At 36.2% G+C, this 21,738-nt stretch overlaps 1 protein-coding gene across 2 annotated transcripts in view; it reads left to right on the forward strand.

The window, feature by feature from the left end:
- Nucleotides 1–21,738, forward strand: part of LOC145243621 (ectopic P granules protein 5 homolog) — a 230,294-nt gene that overhangs the window by 155,712 nt on the left and 52,844 nt on the right. For both annotated transcript variants that reach the window (XM_080106641.1, XM_080106642.1), the window contains 9 exons: nt 6–172; nt 4,106–4,257; nt 6,854–6,986; nt 9,623–9,746; nt 10,251–10,398; nt 11,801–11,972; nt 12,095–12,185; nt 14,329–14,406; nt 18,608–18,750. In XM_080106641.1, the coding sequence (XP_079962767.1) occupies nt 6–172; nt 4,106–4,257; nt 6,854–6,986; nt 9,623–9,746; nt 10,251–10,398; nt 11,801–11,972; nt 12,095–12,185; nt 14,329–14,406; nt 18,608–18,750 (1,208 nt within the window). The remainder of the gene's footprint in view (nt 1–5; nt 173–4,105; nt 4,258–6,853; nt 6,987–9,622; nt 9,747–10,250; nt 10,399–11,800; nt 11,973–12,094; nt 12,186–14,328; nt 14,407–18,607; nt 18,751–21,738) is intronic.

The raw sequence follows: 21,738 nt of genomic DNA on the forward strand, positions 1-21,738 counted from the left end.
TGCAGAAATCTGCTGTGAAATTAAAACTGAAAACCTTTCCTGCTTTTGCCCGACTCAACATTTATCGATGGGCACAGCAGGCTGTCGATACGCCTTCTGATCATCCGATTCTTCCTCTTATATGGCAGCGTTTCTTTGTCTTGTATTTGGGAAGACTTATTTCACCTGGAAAGTAAGTGACTCTTCATTCCACACCCTGTTTTTTATTCTCTTCCTCTTTTTTCTGATTTCCTCGGTTTTGTTCTACCTTTATTGATAATATTTATTGATAGTCTTTTCTGTTTTTTTTTTTTTTAAATTTATTTTTTCTGTTTTTTCTTTCTTTTTTCTGTTTTTTTATTTATTTATTTTCTGTTTTTTTATTTATTTTCTGTTTTTCTTTTTTCTGTTTTATATATATATATATATATAGTCTTTGAAGTTTTTAACCTTTAAAACTATACCAAAAAAATTATTTTTTATCATTCGTTAGAAAACCATCTAGTCAGTAAGTCATTTAATCACCTGCAATCACTGCATCAACTTGCTCTCGAATTTACTATAATACCAATAATTTATTTTTCAAGGGATCATCAGTTGTTTACCATGAAACACTGTTTCGGGGATTTATATATATATATATATATTTAATTTCTGTTATTTTGTTCTAACCTGTTCTCTCTTATTTATCATTAGCTCTTGCCTGGTCATAAAATATGTTTAAATACAATGAAAACATGCTAAGATGTAAAAAGAATTTTCTTTTTTATTTCCTTGCAAGTAAAAAGCCCATCCTTGTGTTGTTTTATCAAGGTTGTGCACATGGAACTTTCTAGTAGTAAGCCGAAAAGGCATGTGTTCACCAAATATTAAGTGGAAAATCATCGTGGAATAAAATGAAAAATATAGAAAAAACAGATAAACTGTTTTAAAACAGATAAACTGTTTAAAAACATGCTGAGATGCAAAAAAAAAGATAAATTTTCTTTTCTTTTTTTTTTAAGTTGAAATAATTATTGCATCTTAACGTGTTTTTAAAACAGTTTATCTATTCTGTATTTTTCATTTTTTTCCAAGATGCTTCTTTGAGGCGACACATTTTCAACTTCATATGCTTAAATATATTTGAATTCATGCAAGTTTTGTATTTATTTTTTGTCATTTTCTATTGAATATTATATTGTACCTAATTTTTAGTAATTTTCTATTGAATATTATATTATACCTAATATATATTACTGATTTCAAAAGTTAAAAATAAATGATTTGGGTGTCATCAGCATATTGTAGTCAGCTGGAAAGCAGACCAGCAGAACAGAGTTCCACAGGCAAGCAGTTCTAGGAAAGAAAATCTGTTCATGGAATTTGCGTTTAGATTTAGGCACAGAATCCGGGGAAACTGTTGATGGTTGTTCTAGCTAGACAAGTGCTTTTTGTGAAAGTTTAGCAAGAGCAGAGACAAGCTCGCAACATCTCTCCTGTAGGAAAGAGGTTGCAGGGAAGAAAAAAGGGCATCAACTACTAGGTTTCGAAGCCGGTTTTAAACATTGTCAAGGCAGATATGGCAACAGTACTCCATTTTAGGATGTATCTGGCTCTTGTACAGGTAGAGGACTATGTCGAGAGTGAGATACCTTCTGGAACAGTAAAATGATGCAACCATTTTTTCAGCAACATTGGTGACAGATTTGATGTAAGTCTTCCATTTTAGGTCAAGAGTAAAGGTCAGATTCAGAAGTTTGTCAAAATGAGAGCCATTCATATCAATTGGGGCAAAGTGAGGATCAGGGCATTGGTGGTGAAAAGATAAAAACTTGGTTTTAGATGCGTTAAAATTAACCACTTTTTACCCGATTGTACAACACGCTTATGGTCTGAGGAGAGAGACTCACAAAAATGTTGGTCGTTGTTGACCTTTGAAGTATATTAGAATGTGATTTGGAAGGAAGAGAGTTTGGCCCAGGATGGATTCTTGAGGCATGCCAGCATTGATACTTTGTTCATCGACGACTATTTGTATAAACCTATCGGAGAGAAAAGATTCAATGGTTGAGAAGACATTTCCAGATATTCCATAGCTGGAAATCTTGTTAAGTATACCATTATTTCGAACTTTATCAAGTGCCTTTAAAACATCAAGAGCTATTGATCTTGAGAGGAAACTCCTGTCGATAGATTCACTGATCCTACATGAAATTACAATCAGTACATCAGCTGTAAATCTCACTCGATGGAAACCATATTTCTTATCGCTGAGTAGGTTGTTCTTGCTGAGGTGGTTGACAATATTTCTATTAGTGTAGTTCATAATCTTGTCAGTAGCTGAATACTTGATGTTTCGCTAGGGCTATTAAGGGTGTTTTTTTTTTCTTAAGAGAGACCCATCTATCCTCATTATATTTGCTGTTGTTTGAACTTGAATTTATGTAGAATTTCAAATGTAATTAAAGACTTTAGAAAAATAAATCCAGCGAGGATTGCGAAAAAACAGAACAAACTTAACTTTTTCTATTTATATTTGCTGTTGTTTCTGTTGTTGTTGCTATTGTTGTTGTTCCAACTCTCAACTGAAAAGGAGCAAAGTTAAGAAAAAGTTTTAAGACTTCAATATCGAAATAAAATAAAATCAAACTTTCCTTTTCCTTCTGTCGTATGTCGATGGTATTGTCGGACTCTTTCAGCAAAACAACAGCGTCGTTTGGATGGATGTTATACTCGTCTTTTGAGAAGAGCACTTAATATCTCATGGCGAAACTCTAGAACTGATATATGGAGACTTACCGAGAGTATCGATCTCAGTTTGCAAAAGACGTGTTCAGTTTGCTGGGAATTGTGCACGTGCCACAGATGGACTTGTTTCATCATTTTTACTGTGGACACATCCATCATCTCACAATCGATCACGAAAGTTAACTTTTCCAGATAGGATACAACAAGGTACATTCATATCCAAGGAAGATCTTTTGGGTGCGACGACAGATAGGGAATACTGGAAGGGAGTAGTGAGTTCAATCTCAGCTGAGGCTGCAAGATGAGGATGATGATGACATCTCTATTTAACACAGATTCAAGCAACTTATGACACACAGAAGACTAATCAGTCTGTACTGAGATGGAGAAGACCAATTTCCATTATTTTTAAATATTAAACAAACTAATGAGGTTTTCCAAGGTGTTGGAAAGAATTTCTCCTTTGGTCATCGATTGAACAGCTTTGCAAGAATGAATGCTAGTTTCGGTTGCAGGTTTTTGAATAATATAACTGGAATATCGTCAGGACCAGTTTCTTTGCTGGCATCAAGGTTATTGACGAGTGTGGAAATATCACGAACAGATATGTGGATCTCACTCGGATTATTTTCAGGCTTGCGAGGAAATTTGGGAGGTAGGAGACTCTGATTACATAAGGCTGAGTTTGCAGCAAAGTTCTTGGCAAAAAGTTTTTCTTCGTCAGATGCTGCCAAAAGCACCTCAGACCCATTGATGATGGTCGGGATAGAGGACACGAGTTTATTATCTGTTTGTTTATAGATGTCACGTGTGATGAAGGTCAACTGGAGTAAACGCAAAGTTCTCCTTTTCATTTTGCTCATTTTCTGATGTCCTTGAAACTTAATTGATCCAAAACCTTTTTGTAATAGTGTATAGTATATTATTACTTGGGTTATGTCAACAGCATATTCTTTTCCTTGTTCTGATTCTCGGGTATATATCCATTGATAACTTATGTTTTTATGTAGAGTGATGTGATCCTCGGTTGATTGTGTCTGTGTCAGATATACACTCGAGAGTCAAAACAATGAAAAGAATATGCTGTTGTCATAGCCCTAATTATTACTAATTAAAAAATATACTTTTTATATTAATGACTCCAACATCTTTTTACTTTTATAAACGAAATAATGATAAAATTCATTCAACAATGATAGTTCTTTGAAAAATCAATTTTTTTGTTGTTGTTTTTTGCATTCAAATAAAATGGTTTATCAGCCAAATCTGACCAGCATCTAATTTCACGCCATCTATAAAAATAAATGGGCATTTTTCATATGAAAATAATTTTGAACGTGAATCTGCTTAAAAATTTTATGAATGTTTCATTCGATTTTGTATTGTGTCATTTCAGCCTCCCAGAGCGTGCCAGCAATGGTAATCGCTTTTTTGAGTCTCTCAGCTACAGCAGTCTGTTGAAGAAGATGAAAAAGAAGCTGGACGAGGTCATCCAACACCACCACGATGTACTGCAAGCTGACCGGGATGCAAATCCACAGAACATAGGTATGACCAATACGTTATATGGACTCTTGTTTTTGTGTTGTTTTTTTTTTTTTTTTATGCAAATTCCAAGTCGTGAAAGTTTTTCAAAAGTTTTTGTATATCAGGAGAGTGTACAATTCTCAATTTTTGCAGTGACAAAGACAAATAAAGGGGACTTATGTTGGGGTGGTGGTGCATATAATGCATAACTGTCAGCTTCCTTGAATACGTTTAAGCAGGACTAGTGCTAGGAATTTGTCAGAGCACATACCATTATAAAGTACTTGTAAAACAAATACAAATATGCAACTTTTTTGGTGATGGGACAGGGGTTGGAGCTTGGTTGACAGTGCAGGATGAATTTTTCTTTATTTTGAGAACAACAGTTGTTACAGTCAGTAAATATTTGTAACAGAAGGAAACCTAAGAAATACAAATACTTGACAATGTAGTCACATTCCTAAAATATTATAAAATTTCAGTGTCACAATAGACTTTACTGATCAACAAAAAACACTGGAAGCAAATACGTTATTCAATATTCAGTTTTCCCTTGTATCACCCGGTATTTTCCCGCATTGTTATAGCCTTCTAATAAACTATTGGGTTTTATTTTACTTCAAAGTTCTCGGAAATCAAGGGGTCCCCTACCTGGGACTAGCACTTGATCTTAATACGAGATACATAGACATTCGAATATTTCATTAATGTGCTCTTTTATCTCTCAAACATCGAGTCCGTAAAGAAGTTGAGAACATAATTGACCATGCTTTCTTGTGATTTCTTGGTCTTACTGGATTCCAAGACAATAATTTATCTAGTCTGGTGGAGTATCCAGCTTCCTGCTATTACTTGAGGTTACGTTACTTGGAGAAGGTGCACCATCTATATATATAAAAGCGAAAATGTGTGATGTGTGCACTTTTCTGTATGTTCGCAAAAGGCTTTTTTCTAGGGTATGCTCGGTCGGCTCACTCCTTCTTAAAACTTTTTATATGCTGTTTAAATCATAATATCTACAACTTAAGAACAGGAGTTGCGTCTATCTTTAATTTGCCTGACTTTTATGTGCTATTTTCGAGATTTTTTTCTGATCACTGCATGTTGATTCAGCTTTTTTGTATAAAAGCGAAACTAATTCGAACCTGGCATCATTCCCGGCGCGATTGCCGGGAACGACCAGAAAGCAATCAGCTTTGATCAATGCAGAGTTTCTCCTTATATCAGACAATTGCTATTCAATTTGGACAATTCCCTTTTTATGGGGAGCTGGTTTCCTCCCAACATCTTGGGGAAACAAAACCAGCCAAAGTTGGGTAAACAACCCCCCCAAAACTGCCCCGCAGTCTGCTACTTCTATTTGACCTCATTAAAAAAACTGCCCCGCCGTAAAAGTTAACTCCGTTACTTCTATTTCACCTCATTAAGTGTTTGATGAAAAAAGCATATATACGAATATTGAGAAATATTTTGGTTTGTGTTATGGATGAAATGTTTATCATTTTGAATTAATGTTTCAACGATTTCAAATAGCAAACTTTGTAAAGTGATAGCCAGACGGAGAAATTATAATAAATCCTGAAATTTTCATAAAGATTAAATAATTCTTTGATTGGGGGGTGAATTTTTGTCAACTGTCATATTTTTATTTGCTACCAGATCAAGCTGTCTGAAAATACTGGCTCTCTGACCCAAACATTGATGTTATTGTTTTTCCCTTCCTCCCTGCAAAACTCAATCATGTTCTGAAAAGCCAAAAAACAACAATAAAACTCAATCATGTTCTGAAAAGCCAAAACCAACAATTTTACTCTAGAAAACAACCAAACTACAGGGTGTCCCAAAAGAAGCTGATGGATTTTTAATTTGATTAACTTCCTCAATATTTAAGTTATGCTTACCAATTTTCATATGTAGGTAGACGAGCCTCTCCGTGAATTTATTAGATATAATTAGATATCATAGTCTACTTATTCTAATTTTATTTGCATAACTTAATCTAGGGTATGTTTTTCACAAGGTCTAATTTTAGTCATGAAAAATGATGTCACTCAAATGTCCACCATTTTCATTTTCACACTCTTGTGCTCTCTGCAGGGCATTGTCCAACACATCACTTCATGTTTCAGGGCTTATGGCCCTAATTTCCTCCTCTATATTGTTTTTAAGGGCATTTATTGTGGCTGGTTTGTTTGTGTATACCCGCTCTTTGAGGTAACCCCAAAAGAAGAAATCTGCACATGTGAGATCTGGTGAGCAAGGCGCCCAATTTATCTCATAGCCAGGAGAAATTATTCGGTTGCCGAATATGTCCTGGAGCAGATTTAATGTTTCTCGTGCCATATGCGCCGTTGCACCGTCCTACTGGAACCACATTGATCGAGAGACCCCAATTTGACTTGATCTCCTTCTTACTGATGTGGATGGCTCCTCGGCCACACTCTCTGCTAATCTCTGACGTTTCTCATCACTTCTTGCCATACGGGGTCTACCAGATTTGGAGAGGTCACATACAGACCCTTGCTCATGAAATCGAGGCACCATAGTCTTTTATTGCATTGGGAGTAGGGGAATTTCTTGTGTTGAAGTTTCATCGAAATTCTCTTTTCTTTTCCAGAATCGCCCTCGGGTTTATCCGAAACGTCGAGCAGCAGTTTGTCCCTTGAGTCGCTCAATGAACAAAATCAGGAGCCACACTATCATCACTTGCGTAAATCTCTCAACACTGAACAACATCAAACGTTAATCAGGTGAGAATAGTTGGTCTTTTGGCTACGATCAAACTATAGTATCTGTTTTGACTAATAAGATAAAAACACTACTGCTAGCAACAAAAAATTCAAACTAATGTGCTTCTGTCAGTGATGACTAATCCAAAGTGATATCCCTCTGCCAGTGATGACTAATTCAAAGTGATATCGCTCTGCCAGTGATGACTAATCCAAAGTAATATCCCTCTGCCAGTGATGACTAAGCCAAAGTGATATCCCTCTGCCAGTGATGACTAATGCAAAACAATACGCCTTTGCCAGTGATGATTAATCCAAAATAATAATAATAATAATCCCTCTGCCAGTGATAAATAATCCAAAATAATGTGCCTGTTCATATTTACGAGGATTGGAAATTTTATTTATCAAATAAAGCGAGGAGTGAGAAAAGAAGAAAAAAAAAATTTGTTTTTTTAAGACCCTCCCTACGTCTTCTGGAGTTTATCCGCATCAATTTCAATGATACCCTTACGAAATATCAGAATCAATATATCCTTCATCCAACGATAGATTAAATCCTACACTGTGACCAGAAAATTGAGTCTGAAACGACTTTGCCAGGGTTTGGGTATCTCACACACCAAAAGATAAAGATATCCTGTTTGTAAATTCACATGTTGATGGAATTTAATATATTTTTGTGTTCCAAAAATAGAAACGTGCATTATCTCATCGGGTTGCAATGTTCAGAGGTTGATTAAAGAGATGCAATTCCCTAAGAATTATGAAAATGGATGAAAATTATAGGTTATTTGGACCAGTGTAGTATATGTTAGTTCATCGTGATAGCAAAAAATTTTTTTCTTCGTTATTGTACAGAAATCTTACTGCTGAAAAAAATGAGTTTTCATAAAAAAAACAATGATAACTACTTACTGTTTTTATCAAGCAATATTATCCACCTAATTGTCGGTCCTGGATATTACCTTAAACTATATCCAGTGGTGAGGCCCTAGCTTGCAGGCTTCGGGGAGTGTGGAGCCACCCTTTAATTGCCATTGCTCCCAGGTCCACTCTGACCCGGAGTGGTAGTACCTGTTAGGGTCCCAACTATGGGTTAAATAGAAACCGACTTGCAAAAAACAAATATATTCTATTAAAAGATTTTTCTTCAAAATAACTAGATTCGGCATTAAATAACCTTAAAAGGGTTGATATGCTGTAAAACAAAAATAACCAACCAACCAACCTAATTGTCATGTCACAATTAGTTAAATATTACTACATTATTATATAAAACCTGTGCTTTGAACAAATAGATGATTGTGTAACATCCACCACTAATTGTAATAAGACAAATCGAGTTATTCCCCTTACTTAATGTTAATTTATATACACACTTGAAATTTTTTCGAAAATTACTTTCATTAATAATTGATTTTCTATCTTATCGTTTTTTTTTTGTAATTTTTGGATATTTTCATTACTGCGACATGACAATTCAGTAGATACCATTGGTTTCACTTGAAATTCAATATTTCAATTTTTTGATTTTACTACAATAATGAAAAAGAACTGCAAAAATATGCAACCGGAGGAAACAGTTTCCAGACATTTTTTGTACAGGCATTTAAAATTGTTGTAGACTCTTGAAAATTATATATGTTATTGCTATACATCTTATAAGATGACTGACCAATTTTTATGATTTCAGATATAAATAAACAGCTACAGCAGGAATTGGAATACATCCTACTAAATCCTGATTGTCACAGCTGGTGAATTTCAAAAATGCAATCTGGGTATGAGGATACTTTAGAAGAACGATATGCAATAAAATTCTGTTTTTAAACTTAGAAAAAAATTCAACAGAAATGTATGGAATGCTTCAGACTGCTTTTGGACCATCTTGAATAAATTGAACATCAGATTTTGAGTTGCATAAGAGATTCAAGGAAGGAAGGGAGTCCATGAGGGATGATGAAAAGTGTGGGAGGAGGGGAGAGTTGATTGGCTAAATAAAAAATTTGATGGTTAAGGACCATCGTGTGTCAATAGAAACAATAATTGCACAGTTTGATGTCAGTGTGGGAACTGTACACACAATTATTCACAAGGAACTGAAGATGTGGAAGTTTGCCTCAAGGGTGCTCAGAGAAGATCAGAAAGAAAGACGTCATGACAACAGGAAGATGGTTGAGCTGATCAATTCAGATCCTCACCCTCCCTATAATCCAGACCTTGCTCCCTGTATAATTTGGTTATTCCCTTAGCTGAAGGAAAATCTTAGAGGCTGTTGGTTATGAAACAATTGAGAAGATGAAAGAGGCTGTAACGAGGGTCATTAACATGCTCACACACGAGGACTTTCATGGGGCTTTTCAGAAGTTGTCGGAATTGTACAACAGGTGCATTGTAGCTGGAGGAGATTACTTTGAAGGAGACTAAAGTTTTATGTGGGTACTATAAATAAAAGTGACTATACAAAAAAAAGTCTGGAAACTTATTGAAGGTATCTTATATATTTATTAGTTTATTACTATTTTGTCATCTCTATTCTGACTCCTTTGCTTTAAATAATATATCGATTCGTTTCTTGATTTGTAAAGAAAGAAAAAAAGTTTAGTTTTCATCAGCAAATTTTTTTCTTAAAATCTTTTTTTTTTCTTCTTCAGGCTTTTTGAGAGTTTTCAATATTGGCTGGACGAACCACGCCTCCACGAAGCTACCCTCTACCTGCCAGCTCTTCCTGCCCAGTATGGACCAGACCGACTCCACACGGTCTTCCAATGTGATAAGGTCTAAAGATTTTAAACTTTGATCGCTATTAATTAATTAGCAATGTTAATGTTCTCGTTACATAGCAATTTGTCTGTAGCATGAGACTTGGTGTGAATGAGTCGATAGTTGTTCGTCTTTAACTTGCACAGGGATGGATTTCTGCTAAAATAAACTTTTTGGTCAGAATTAACTTTTTATTTTATTTGAAAGTAAAAATGGCTCTGTTTTTTTAAAATACAATTTTTCTTGTACTTTCTTTAATATTTTCTTTTTTTTCTTTCTTTTTTCATTCTTTTTCCATTTTTTTTTTCATCCTTTTTTTCATTTTATCCTTTTTTTCATTCCATCCTTTTCTTTTTTCCATTTTCTTTTATTTATCGTTCTTTTATTTTCTATTCTTTATTTTTCTTTTTTCTTTCTTCTTTCTTCTTTTATTTTTTACTTTAAATAAAATTAACTTTTTTCTAAAAATATAACAATCCTGATTTTCTGATGTTTTTTTGTTTTTTTTATCTCATGCAGAACCCTTGGGTTGACCTGATAGATTTAGAAATTTTGAATTATGAATCAACACTATTAGCTTTATTATGGACAGAAGAAATCACAGTCAGTTATCACCATCAGTATAAACAAACTTTTGACACGGATTCTGAGTGGAATGTGGGAACAGGTAAGAATACCTTCCAATCCATTTATCTTTATACTAGCATGGGTACCCAGCGTTGCCTGGGTCGACATGAAGTTCCGTTTTGAACACACCTACTATACTAAGGATATTAATCATTTTCATCGTGGGCAATGTCGATACTCCTACGACAATTTCAAAAATAAAAGAATGGATAAAAACATGTAAATGTAATCGCTCAAAAAAAGAAGTATGTTAGCCATTTTCTGATTGTACGAAACAAAATGAAAAATGAACAAAATGAAACAATACAAAAAGTTTTGTTTCGCTTTTGTACAAATTAATGAAAATAAATTGGTGAATATTTTGAACGAAATGAATCCAACCCTGCAAAAATTCCCCAAAAGGTAGGTAAACTTTGAGGTGTTTTCTGAAATGGCAGTCAAAACCGATTCATAAGCAGTAAATAATTCCCCCATTAGCAAACAAATTATCTATTATATAAATTTCACCTGTGCATGTATGTATCTATCTTTGTATGTTTGCCTAAAACTTTTGACTGAGGCAATGGATTTTTCACAAGATTGGTATCATTTTGAAGCTTGACCCTTCGGACGACAAATATCGAAAAATTGGCCAAAAACTTGAATTCCTTCACTCTCAACTGGGCACTTTTCTACAAGGAGAGGGTCGCTTTTATCACTGACACTTTTTGCAAGTCATTCAAACCCCACTTTAATGACGTCGCATAAAAGGCGTTATTTCAACTGCCTATGACGTCACAATCGCAGTAGGTGTATCGATAAAACCGTTTTTTTTTTTTTTTTTTTTCACATCTCTGGTGTGTTACAGGTTTGAGCCTCATATTTTTTACTTTTTTTTTTGTGCTCAACCAACACCCTTACATACACCTCCACTTTCTTTTCCACTTTCGCGTCACGAGTTCGAGCCTGCCTGCCTACTACAGCTTTTTTTTCGTGCTCAACACACCCTTCCAAACACCCGGACAACGCCAGGCACCCAGGCTAGTTTATAAGGCAAATAACTGCCTGCCTATCTCTGGCTGCCCTACTGGTGATTTAAATTAGGGAAAAAGTTTTGGTCGAGTTTTCTGTAGAGTGGGAGGGATCTTAAAAGCACGGAAACCATGGCTGGTTACTTTTGTCAGAAATTGATTACTTTGAAAGTCAATTTCTTAAAGCTGTCTAATGTATGCAAGAATAAAATGTCTCACACTTCCCAACGTAATTTTTACGAATTTCGACATAACAAGTAATAGATTTTTTACTTAAAATACAATTTTTAATATCCAATTATAATGCTCATCTGCTGATGTATGCCCTAAGTGGAAAACCTCTTGGTTAAACACTCAAACTAATGAGAAGAACATAATAAAGTTAATAATTCTTCCCATTTTAATGTTTTTCTTTATTTGTTCACCTTGCAGCTACTGCCCGTATTTTAAATCGATTAAAGACGCACAACATTCCTTTGAGGCCTCCTCCGGTGAACTTACCACAGCCACCTGTTCCAGAAGTGTCTGTGGCCATCATATTAGAAAAACCAACGCTTATGTACATTCTGAATGCCGATCTTAAAGTACTTTGTAATCACGCCAGGTACAGTCAACACTTTTGTTTTTTGTTTTACGTCATAATAACATAAATGTTTTCTTGTCTATGTCCATTTTTCTGATGGTTTATCCCCTCATCTTTCATCCGGATTCTTTTTGTCTTCCTAGATCCTTCTCGCGTCGGGTGTCGAAGCACATATCTCTGGATTTGGATTACCTGGATATTTTGCCCCAGCTCTACAGTAATGAGTGGAATCAGGTGTGTTTTCATATTGTTTTATTTTTTTATTGTGCTTGAAACAACATTTAATCAGACTACGATCACAGTGTAGTATCTGTCCTAATGCTACATTTCACCATTTCTGTCCTCAGTCAGTGGAGGAAAAATGCTTCATGATTGAGACAATTCTTATTTTTAACCCTAACCCTAATCCTAACCCTAACCCAGAGTGCCCCTTTTGGAGCTGGAGTTTCCCTACATTAAAAATCGACCTTGTGTCTAACTCTGCCCTCGTGGGGAGGCAAGCAAATAGGAACAATATTTATACAGACGAGGTTCCTTTAATAAGTTTCCAGACTTTTTTTGTACAGCCATTTAAAATGGTTGTGGACTCTTGAAAATTGTCACAGCTGGTGAATTTCACAAATGCAATCTGGATGTGAGGACACTACAAGAACGATATGCTGTAAAATTCTGTTTTAAACTTGAAGAAAATTCCACAGAAACGTATGGAATGCTTCTAGACCATCTTGCATGAATCGACCATCAATTTTTGAGTGGGATAAGAGATTCAAGGATGGCAGGGAGTTTGTGAGGGATGATGAAAGATGTGGGGGGTGTAAGGAAAGAACATCAGAGTTGATTGGCCAAATAAAGAATTTCATGGGTAAGGACCGTCAAGTGTCCATAGAGACAATAAATGCTCAGTTTGATGTCAGTGTGAGAACTGTACACACAATTATTTGTGAGGAACTAAAGATGCGGAAGATTTGTGCAAAGCTTGTCCCGAAATAGTTCCTCACCCTCCCTACAGTCCAGTGACTTTTGGTTATTCTCTAAGCTCAAGGAAAACCTTAGAGACTGTCATTATAAGACAATTGAGGACATGAAAGAGGTTGTGACAAGGGTCATTGTACACGCTCACACAGGAGAAGTTCCATTGCGCTTCCAGAAGATGTTGGAATGCTGCAATAAATGCATTGCAGCCGGAGGAGATTACTTAGAAGGGGGCTAGAATTTCATGCGTGTACTATCAATAAAAGTGCCCATCCAAAATAGTCTGGGAACTTATTCAAGGCATCTTGTAAGTGTGAGTTTATGCGCATGCCTTTATCGCAAAAAAGCAGAGAAAAAGCGATACAAGGGTTGGAAAGTGGGATTAGGGAGCCAGTGCCCCGAGGAGGAGCACTTTAGGCTGCAAAAAATGCCTAAGGAGCCCCGTCGGCATTACCTGTTAGGGGCACCTCAGGCGATTTAGTAATAAACTAATCCCTTCTTAAAGAGAGCTTGTAAATGTAATATTTGAGAAGGTGGACCTCCTAGAATTACACAGGACTATCAACACACCACAGTTAACAGGGAAAACGCAATTTTAGAAATGACCTAAACTTTTTACTTTTGTGCCGAAGGATTTCTCTGTTGTTTTCCGTGCCAGTTTTCCATGTCTGCGACTTGAAGATGCACTTAGGCTGGATTTAATATGGTGACCATAGCACTTTTCGATAGGCTAAGTTATTCATAAAAAATTCTGTTGTCTTTTTGTTGTAACCTTTGAATCCTCATCAACACTGTTGCTTCCTTCGAAAGTGGTATAATGAATAAGGTACCATTGTTGAACCGAACCCTTAATTGAACAAATTCTGTTCAACTTACATTCATTAACTCTTATTCTCGAGTGGCCTTCGGGCCTTGATAAGTGGTGACTCTCAAGTAAAATATATATATATGTGTGTGTGGGTGCTTCTTTCCTAGAACTGCCCGCCTGTGAAACAATGTTCCACTGGCCTGCTTCTTGACTGAGTACAGTAGCCTTCAAGTCCAATGTAAACAAGTTCTTGTTGAGCTATCTCCTTAAATAATCAAATTCCACCCAATTTACATAAGTTACTAGACTACCACCTTACAGTGATTAACCCTCATCCTCGAGTAGCCTTTGCACCTTAATAAGTGGTGATTCCCTTGTCAAAAAATAAAAGTTGTAATTCAGATGATAGCTAGTGCAGTGTTACTGACTATATATAAAAGTCGTGGGGTGGGTTTGCTTGTATTTCTACAACGTGTATCGGCTGATTCCGATTCTGTTGCCGTGTGCTGTTCTACTATTTCGGTTTCCTTCGTGCCCTTTTTTTTGGCTTCTCTGTGATCGTGTTTCATTCTGCTAACTTCTCTGTTTTCCTTCCAGGTTCCTGTTACTTTGGAGTGCAAAAGCAGCATCAACTTCACGCACAAATGTTCAGGCTCCATAACAACAACCGTCAGAGTAAGTGTTCCCTCGTTAAATTAGTCGATTTCTCTGCTGAATAATTTCCAAAATAAAAACAAGGGTTTTGTAAATTAAAATCTAATTTTATAATAGAAACATGTGTCCTATCAGCCAGCAGAGTTATAAAATTCTTGTGGCAGCTTGTATGTGCCAGAATGATAAGAATGATAGAACCAGCTAAGAAAACTATGAGTAACTGCTGCAACACTCCTCTCGAATCGGTTGGACTAACCCTAACCTGTTTCCTCTAATCTATAAATATAAAAGCGAAAATGTATGTATGTATGTGTGTTCGCTTTTTCTGTATGTCTACAAAAGGCTTTTTTCAGAGAAGTGGTCAGTCGCCTAACAACTTTTTAAAACTTTTTATATCACATGTAAATCGTAATATCTCAGAGTTAACAATGAAGCTCACCTGTCTATTTAATTTGCTCGATTTCGGGAAGATAAATATTCAAGATTTGTCGCTCGCCGCATGTGGGTTAGTCTTTTTCCTATAACATCTTGGGGGGGAAAAAAGCGTTCAGCTGTAAATGAAATCCCGCAGTCAAACTCATTAAAACGAGCACCTGCTAAATCCAAGTAATTAAATAAATTCAAACGTGTTTCCGTAAGCATGTTGCAGTGGGGCAATGGTTAACATCGCACATTTTTTTTTTCACAACTTTGCCTCAACGGTTCGGGTTCGATCATCATACTTACTTTTTTTTTCTTTTTACCCCCCCCCCCCCCACCTCCAAACACCTGGGCAACGCCAGTTAGGCCTTTTCCTATAATAAAAGCGACACTAATTCTTGCATTATTTTTTCGGTCTCGATCGCCGGAAATGTCTGAAAGCAATCAGCTTTGATCAATGTGGAAATATTATTTCCTTATATCAGAAGACAATTTCTATTTAATTTCGACAAGTGGAGCTGTTTTCCCCTACCCCCAACGTCTTGGAAAAAAAAAGCATTCCCCGCACTAAATGAAATGCTACCCCGCAGTCAAAATTTGACCTCATTAAGTCATTACAACGTGCACTTGTTAATTTAAGTAATTAAATAAATTCAAATGTGTTTCCGTTAGTATTTCGCGGTGCCCCAATGGTTAACGTTGCACTCTTTTTTTTCACACTTTAATTTCCAACTTTGCCTCAAGGATTCGGGTTCGATCCTCATACTTACCTACCAAAACATTTTTTTATAAAATTTTACCCCCCCCCCTCCCCCAGAGTTTTGATCTACCCAAAACCACACACACCTCCAAACACCCGGGCAATGCCGGATACCCTTCGCTGGTAATATATAAACAATTCTCAGTCACATGTATATCCCGAGCAGAGGAGATGACGAAATTAGTTTCTTGTTTGTTTGATACTCTTGCATAATTTGACCCGGATTCTCAGGAATTCCGGTCAAGCATGGATTAGTCGAGACCGGTGATCATCGGTTTAAGCTAAGCATTGTTCAAATGTTGAAACGCTAAATCGACTTTTTATTTTTTATTTACATCACCGACAAGAAGGGTTTTGTTGGTAACTACCAAATCGCAACACCGAAACCCTCCTTCCAATAATAAGCAAATATATTCTGCCAGAGACTACAGTCGTATATTCAACTGTTGGAAGGTCTATAACAAAGTAGGAGGAAAAGGATTCCACCAACCACCTGACAATGAATCATAAGTATGCATTTTGTAGACCCCCCGCGATGAAGGCAACAACAAACCGCATCAAGAGGATGTAAACAAGCAAAAATGCGGGATCAACTGGGAGCTTCTGGGTACATATTTACGTGAATTCATGGGGAGAGATAAAAATTCGGAAACAATCCTTTTGTCTCCATAAATCACATTTCTGTAAGCTACCCGGTTCTTGGGGAGCTTCCTTCCATTTCCTTTTACCCCCATCTACCTCCCTCTTTGCCGTCGATGGCTGTTCAACAGTCGACCAAAGTAAAAAATTCCTAAGGAAATATCCTCATCTTACGAAAGTTCTTCCGCCGGCAATGAACAGCCGTAAAAATAAATAAATAAATAAATAAAATATAAAGTTTTCTTGAAAAAAAAAAAAATATATGTGTATATATATATATATATATATATATATAATTTCTGTGGACCCCCCCCCCCTTAAATAAAAAAACTTGACTGAACAAAAGTCTTGAAAAAAAAACTTCTACTTACAATTTATGGTAAAAAAAAAAAAAAAACGTAAAACTTTCATTTTTTTTTCTTGAAGAAAAAAAACAAAATATTTTGTTGTTAAATATTTTGCAAAAAAATATTTAAATAAAATAAAAATATTTTCAAGGTAAGTTATTTTTGATTATTTGCATTTGTATTTTTTTTTTTTTTTCCGGTTTGTTTGTTTTTAAATTAGACTGTCTGTTACAACACTTGGCTTAAACCGATGATTATCAGTCTCGCCCGATCCATGCTTGACGGGAATTTCCAAGAATTCGGGTCAAATTATGCAAGAGTATCATTTGTTTTATGCAGTGAGGTGTTGTCCTCCTTTTATAGAGCCTGGTATTGCCAAATTGTAACCCTTCTGGTACCAACTAGGCTCATTGTTGCTTTACTTTGGTGATCATTTTATTTATTTATTTATTTATTTTGTGTGTCAAATTCTTTTTTTAAAAATGCTTCAATATCCGATTCTAGCACGTTATTGGTGCTGTGTGCTACCGTTTGCCCCCAGAAATGGTTGAAAGGCTTGTTCAGGTACAAAGTGTTTTGTACTCTTCCTCAAAACCCACATCCACAACAACAACAACAGCCAGTCACTCCAAACAAACTTTCCTTTATCTATAAACAAAGGGAGATAACTCAACTCTTAAGTCAGAGATTAACTGTAACAGAGCGTGGATGGGTATGTGTGTGAGAAAATCAGCAGCTGAAGGATAGCTGGTTAGCGAAAGTATTAGTAACAGCTGTAGTTAAAGCATGTATGCAAATTAGCAGGTGTGCATGAGCTTGCATCACAAGCACGTGTGTGCGAAAGGACTTTGGAAAAATAATGGAATGCGTTGTTTTGGAAGAACCACAAATAAATGCATTTCATTTTCTCTTAAAGAAGTGCCGAGTCGAAGTTCTATTTCTTTCCTGTTTTATTTGTTTGTTGCTTTGTGGTGGTGCAGGACAGCGTGTGGGTCCAAGAGGTTTGAAGTGTAACGACACAGTTAAAAAGTAACGATCATGTTACATAACAACAATAAAGAGGCGATCACTCCAAACACTTTCCCTCACCTATAGACAAGGGGAAATAACTCGATTGTCTAAACTCAGAAATTAACGCAAAGAACCCCTTCCCCACTTGTCCTGTACAAAATTTACATCTTTTTTTAATTAAAAGAAAATTGTTTTTAAAAAAAAAAGCAACAAAATTTTTTTACATTTTCCCATTAGTTCTGAACTGTAATTTACCACATAACTCATAGAGATATAAATCATTGTATGCACGACATTTCAGCTAGATCAGATAACTGAAAGTGGGTTCGGAGCATTACTTATTGAATACCCCCTCGTATTATTAAACAATCACAGTTGCATTCCAAACGTCACGTCCTTCCATAGTGATGACCTATCTCATTACCATCACGGTTATAATTTTTTTTTATGATGGGCCCCCAAAAGTAATGCTTCCTATTTTATTCCACCTGAACAGATCAGTGAGGATTGACAATTTCATTGTTATGATGACTGAACTTAATGCGTTCATGATGTGAAAGTTTCATCTCTCTGTTGCAGATATTGACAGTGTGAGACTCTAAGAAAGCAACTCCTGTAATATACCTGTGTCAGAAGCAGAGACAGGTCATTGAATTACTGGCAAGAGTGCATTGAGAATGGTGATGACTATGCAGAAAATAAATTCTGCAACACAAAAAGTTACTCGTTTTAATGGTACCACTTCTGTTTTTGTAACCCTTCAACTTTTTGAGTTAAAAAAATAGGAGGCTTTCATTTTAGAATGACTTTTATATGACAAAGCATGCTCCAGACGCCCATGCACAGCCATTAATTATCACCGGCAAAACTTCTTGAACTAAAAAAAAAAACGATGATCGTACTATTCTACTTTTTGAATCACTCTGGGTAATCGCAGAAGACGAAATAAAAATAAAAACCTAAAAGAACAATTCCTAGGTAACATCTGTTATGTACATTTACTAAGTAATTTTTTTTTTTTTTTTTTTTTTTTTTTTAATTTTAGGTTTGTGAAAAGACACTAAACCCCGAAGTTCAACGCAAAGTCACAGACATTGAGGAACAACAAAAGATTCTGGTGCAGGAAGGATTGCTGCCTCCCCCGCAAAAGGTCTGCGTATCGGCCGTTCACGTTGAGAACATTATCACGTAAGTATACGATAATTCTTAAGACGTGTCCGTTCAAATTGTGCGTTTTTAAAAAAGAAAATTATTTTTCAAACTTAGGAATCACAAACTATTTCTCTCAGAGAAAAAGATTGAAAAGAAATAGGTGCTTAGAAAAAAATGGATATTTTTTTTTTTTTTTTTTTTTTAATTACATTTTCACCCCAAACAAGGCACATTGCCACTTTGGTGTAGGGGGCTACTATCAGGGGAAACATCTACTGGGGTACTATGTAGGGATTAGGGCAGCGAGATGTTGGTTCACGTTGCACTTGAACTTATGCATGTCAGTACAGTTGGGGAAGCAGTGACCCGGAATGGAATTCCAAAGTCTAGCAGTTCTGGGGAAGAAACTACTGGAGTAGAAGGATCTTTTACATCTAGGGATCTCTACAGTGTGGGGGTGGGATTTTGCAGCTTGTCGGGTCTGTCGAGGGTGTTCACGTCGTGGGGGCACAAGTGCTTGCAGTTCTTCAGAGCATTCACCATTATAGTACTTGTAGAACAGGCAGAGGGATGCAACGTTTCGACGATGGGACAGAGGCTGAAGTTTTGATGCCAGTTTAGGGCCTATCAGATTTGCGACTCTCTTTTGAACCCTGTCAAGGAGCGAGAGACTAGTAGCCGATGCACCGGCCCAAATATGACAGCAATACTCCATACATGGGCGAATAGTGGCCTTATAGAGGTACAGGATACTTTCGGGTGTTAAAAGTTTTCTAGCACGGTAGAGAGAGCCCACCTTCCTTGCAGCGGCCCTGGCAATGCCCTCGATGTAACTGTTCCAACTTATGTTTCCAGTGAACGTTAGGCCAAGGAGCTTGAGAGACGTACTCTCAGATAAAGAGTCGTTGGCCATTGCTATAGGTGGTAGAGAAGGTTTCTTGTAATTATTGAATGAAACCAGTTTTGTCTTGGTGGCATTGAACGTTACCATCCATTTTTGTCCCCATTCCACTACTGATTGGAGGTCATCCTCTAGTGTTTCTGCCATTACTTTAGATATATGTTCGTTTGTTTTCCTGTCGTGCCTGCTATAGAGTGTGGTGTCATCAGCATATATCCCCATCTCAGAGGCAATCTTGTCGGGGAGGTCATTTATGAATATCAGGAACAATAGAGGTCCAAGGATAGAGCCCTGGGGCACTCCCGCATTTATATCATATTGTTTAGATGTACGACCGTCGAGGACAACCTGGATTTTTCTCTTATCTAAGAAGGATTTAATTACGTTAAGTATTCTACCAGTGATACCGTAAGATCTAATCTTCCTGAGGAGACCCTCATGCCATACCCTGTCAAAAGCCTTAGATATATCTAGAGCTACCGCTCTTCCCTCTCCCGCTTTGTCCAGTGAATGGTATATACGTTCAGAGATTACAGTGAGGATGTCTGCCGTGGAACGGGCTTGTCTAAATCCATATTGACGGTCGGTCAGAAGTTTAGCATCTGTAAGGTGTTAAGGCAAAAAAAAGATATGATAGGTGTTTAGAAAAAACAAAGGATATGATAGGTGTTTAGAAAAAACAAAGGATATGATAGGTGTTTAGAAAAAACAAAGGATATGATAGGTGTTTAGAAAAAACAAAGGATATGATAGGTGTTTAGAAAAAACAAAGGATATGATAGGTGTTTAGAAAAAACAAAGGATATGATAGGTGTTTAGAAAAAACAAAGGATATGATAGGTGTTTAGAAAAAACAAAGGATATGATAGGTGTTTAGAAAAAACAAAGGATATGATAGGTGTTTAGATAAAATAAAGGATATGATAGGTGTTTAGATAAAATAAAGGATATGATAGGTGTTTAGATAAAATAAAGGATATGATAGGTGTTTAGATAAAATAAAGGATATGATAGGTGTTTAGATAAAATAAAGGATATGATAGGTGTTTAGATAAAATAAAGGATATGATAGGTGTTTAGATAAAATAAAGGATATGATAGGTGTTTAGATAAAATAAAGGATATGATAGGTGTTTAGATAAAATAAAGGATATGATAGGTGTTTAGATAAAATAAAGGATATGATAGGTGTTTAGATAAAATAAAGGATATGATAAGTGTTTAGAGAAAAGAGATGATAGATGTTTACAAAATCAAAGGATATGATTCACTCTCCTCTGATCTTGAGCACGAGGTGCAATGGGGAAAGAGGTGGCTGGTTAATTTGAATGCATCTGAGCTTCTATCTTTACATCATCATTTCCTTCTGGCATCAATTGAAATGAATGGCTCTTGTCTTGGGGAGGCGCCATGTTTTGCTCAACATTAGAGGAGAGAGAGAATCAGAAAGAACTTTGTCATATACGGTCTTTGAAGTGTTGCTAAAGATGGTAATGCTGTAAGCATAAATGTCTACGAATGATTTTAGGATGTGATTTGGGAAATCATTAATGTAGATCAGGAAAAGAGTTGGGCCCAAGATTGACCCCTGAGGGATTCCAGCATTAATATTGTGAGCTTCTGATTTCTGCCCATCAACCACTACTCTTATGGACTATCAGAGAGAGAGAGATGATTTAATAATTGAGAAGACATTTTCAGCTATACTGTAGCTGGAGATCTTGTGAAGTAGACTTTTATGCTATACCCTATCAAAGATCTTTGATATGTCAAAAGCAATTGCCCTAGAAAGGAAACCTCCATTGAAAGATTCGCTAATCCTATGAGATATAACTGTTAGCACATCTGCTGTAACATATCACTAAGGAGGTTATTTTTGCTGAGACTACTTCTCTATTTATTAAAGATTCCAGCAACTTACTCATGATGCACAGGAAGACTTATTGGTCTGTACTGAGAGAGAGATAACCGATCACCTGAATTCTTAAATATGGGGCATACTGATGAGGTTTTCCAGGGTGTTGGGAAGCAATTCTCCTTAAGACAATGCTTAAACAGGTTTGTAAAGGGAGCTAGTTCTGGTTGAAGTTTTTTTCAGCACTGTAATTGGAATGCCATCAGAG

This window comes from Euprymna scolopes, chromosome 22 (assembly GCF_053919585.1).
Source record: "Euprymna scolopes isolate OS-2025 chromosome 22, ASM5391958v1, whole genome shotgun sequence".
Taxonomy (NCBI): Eukaryota; Metazoa; Mollusca; class Cephalopoda; order Sepiida; family Sepiolidae; genus Euprymna; species Euprymna scolopes.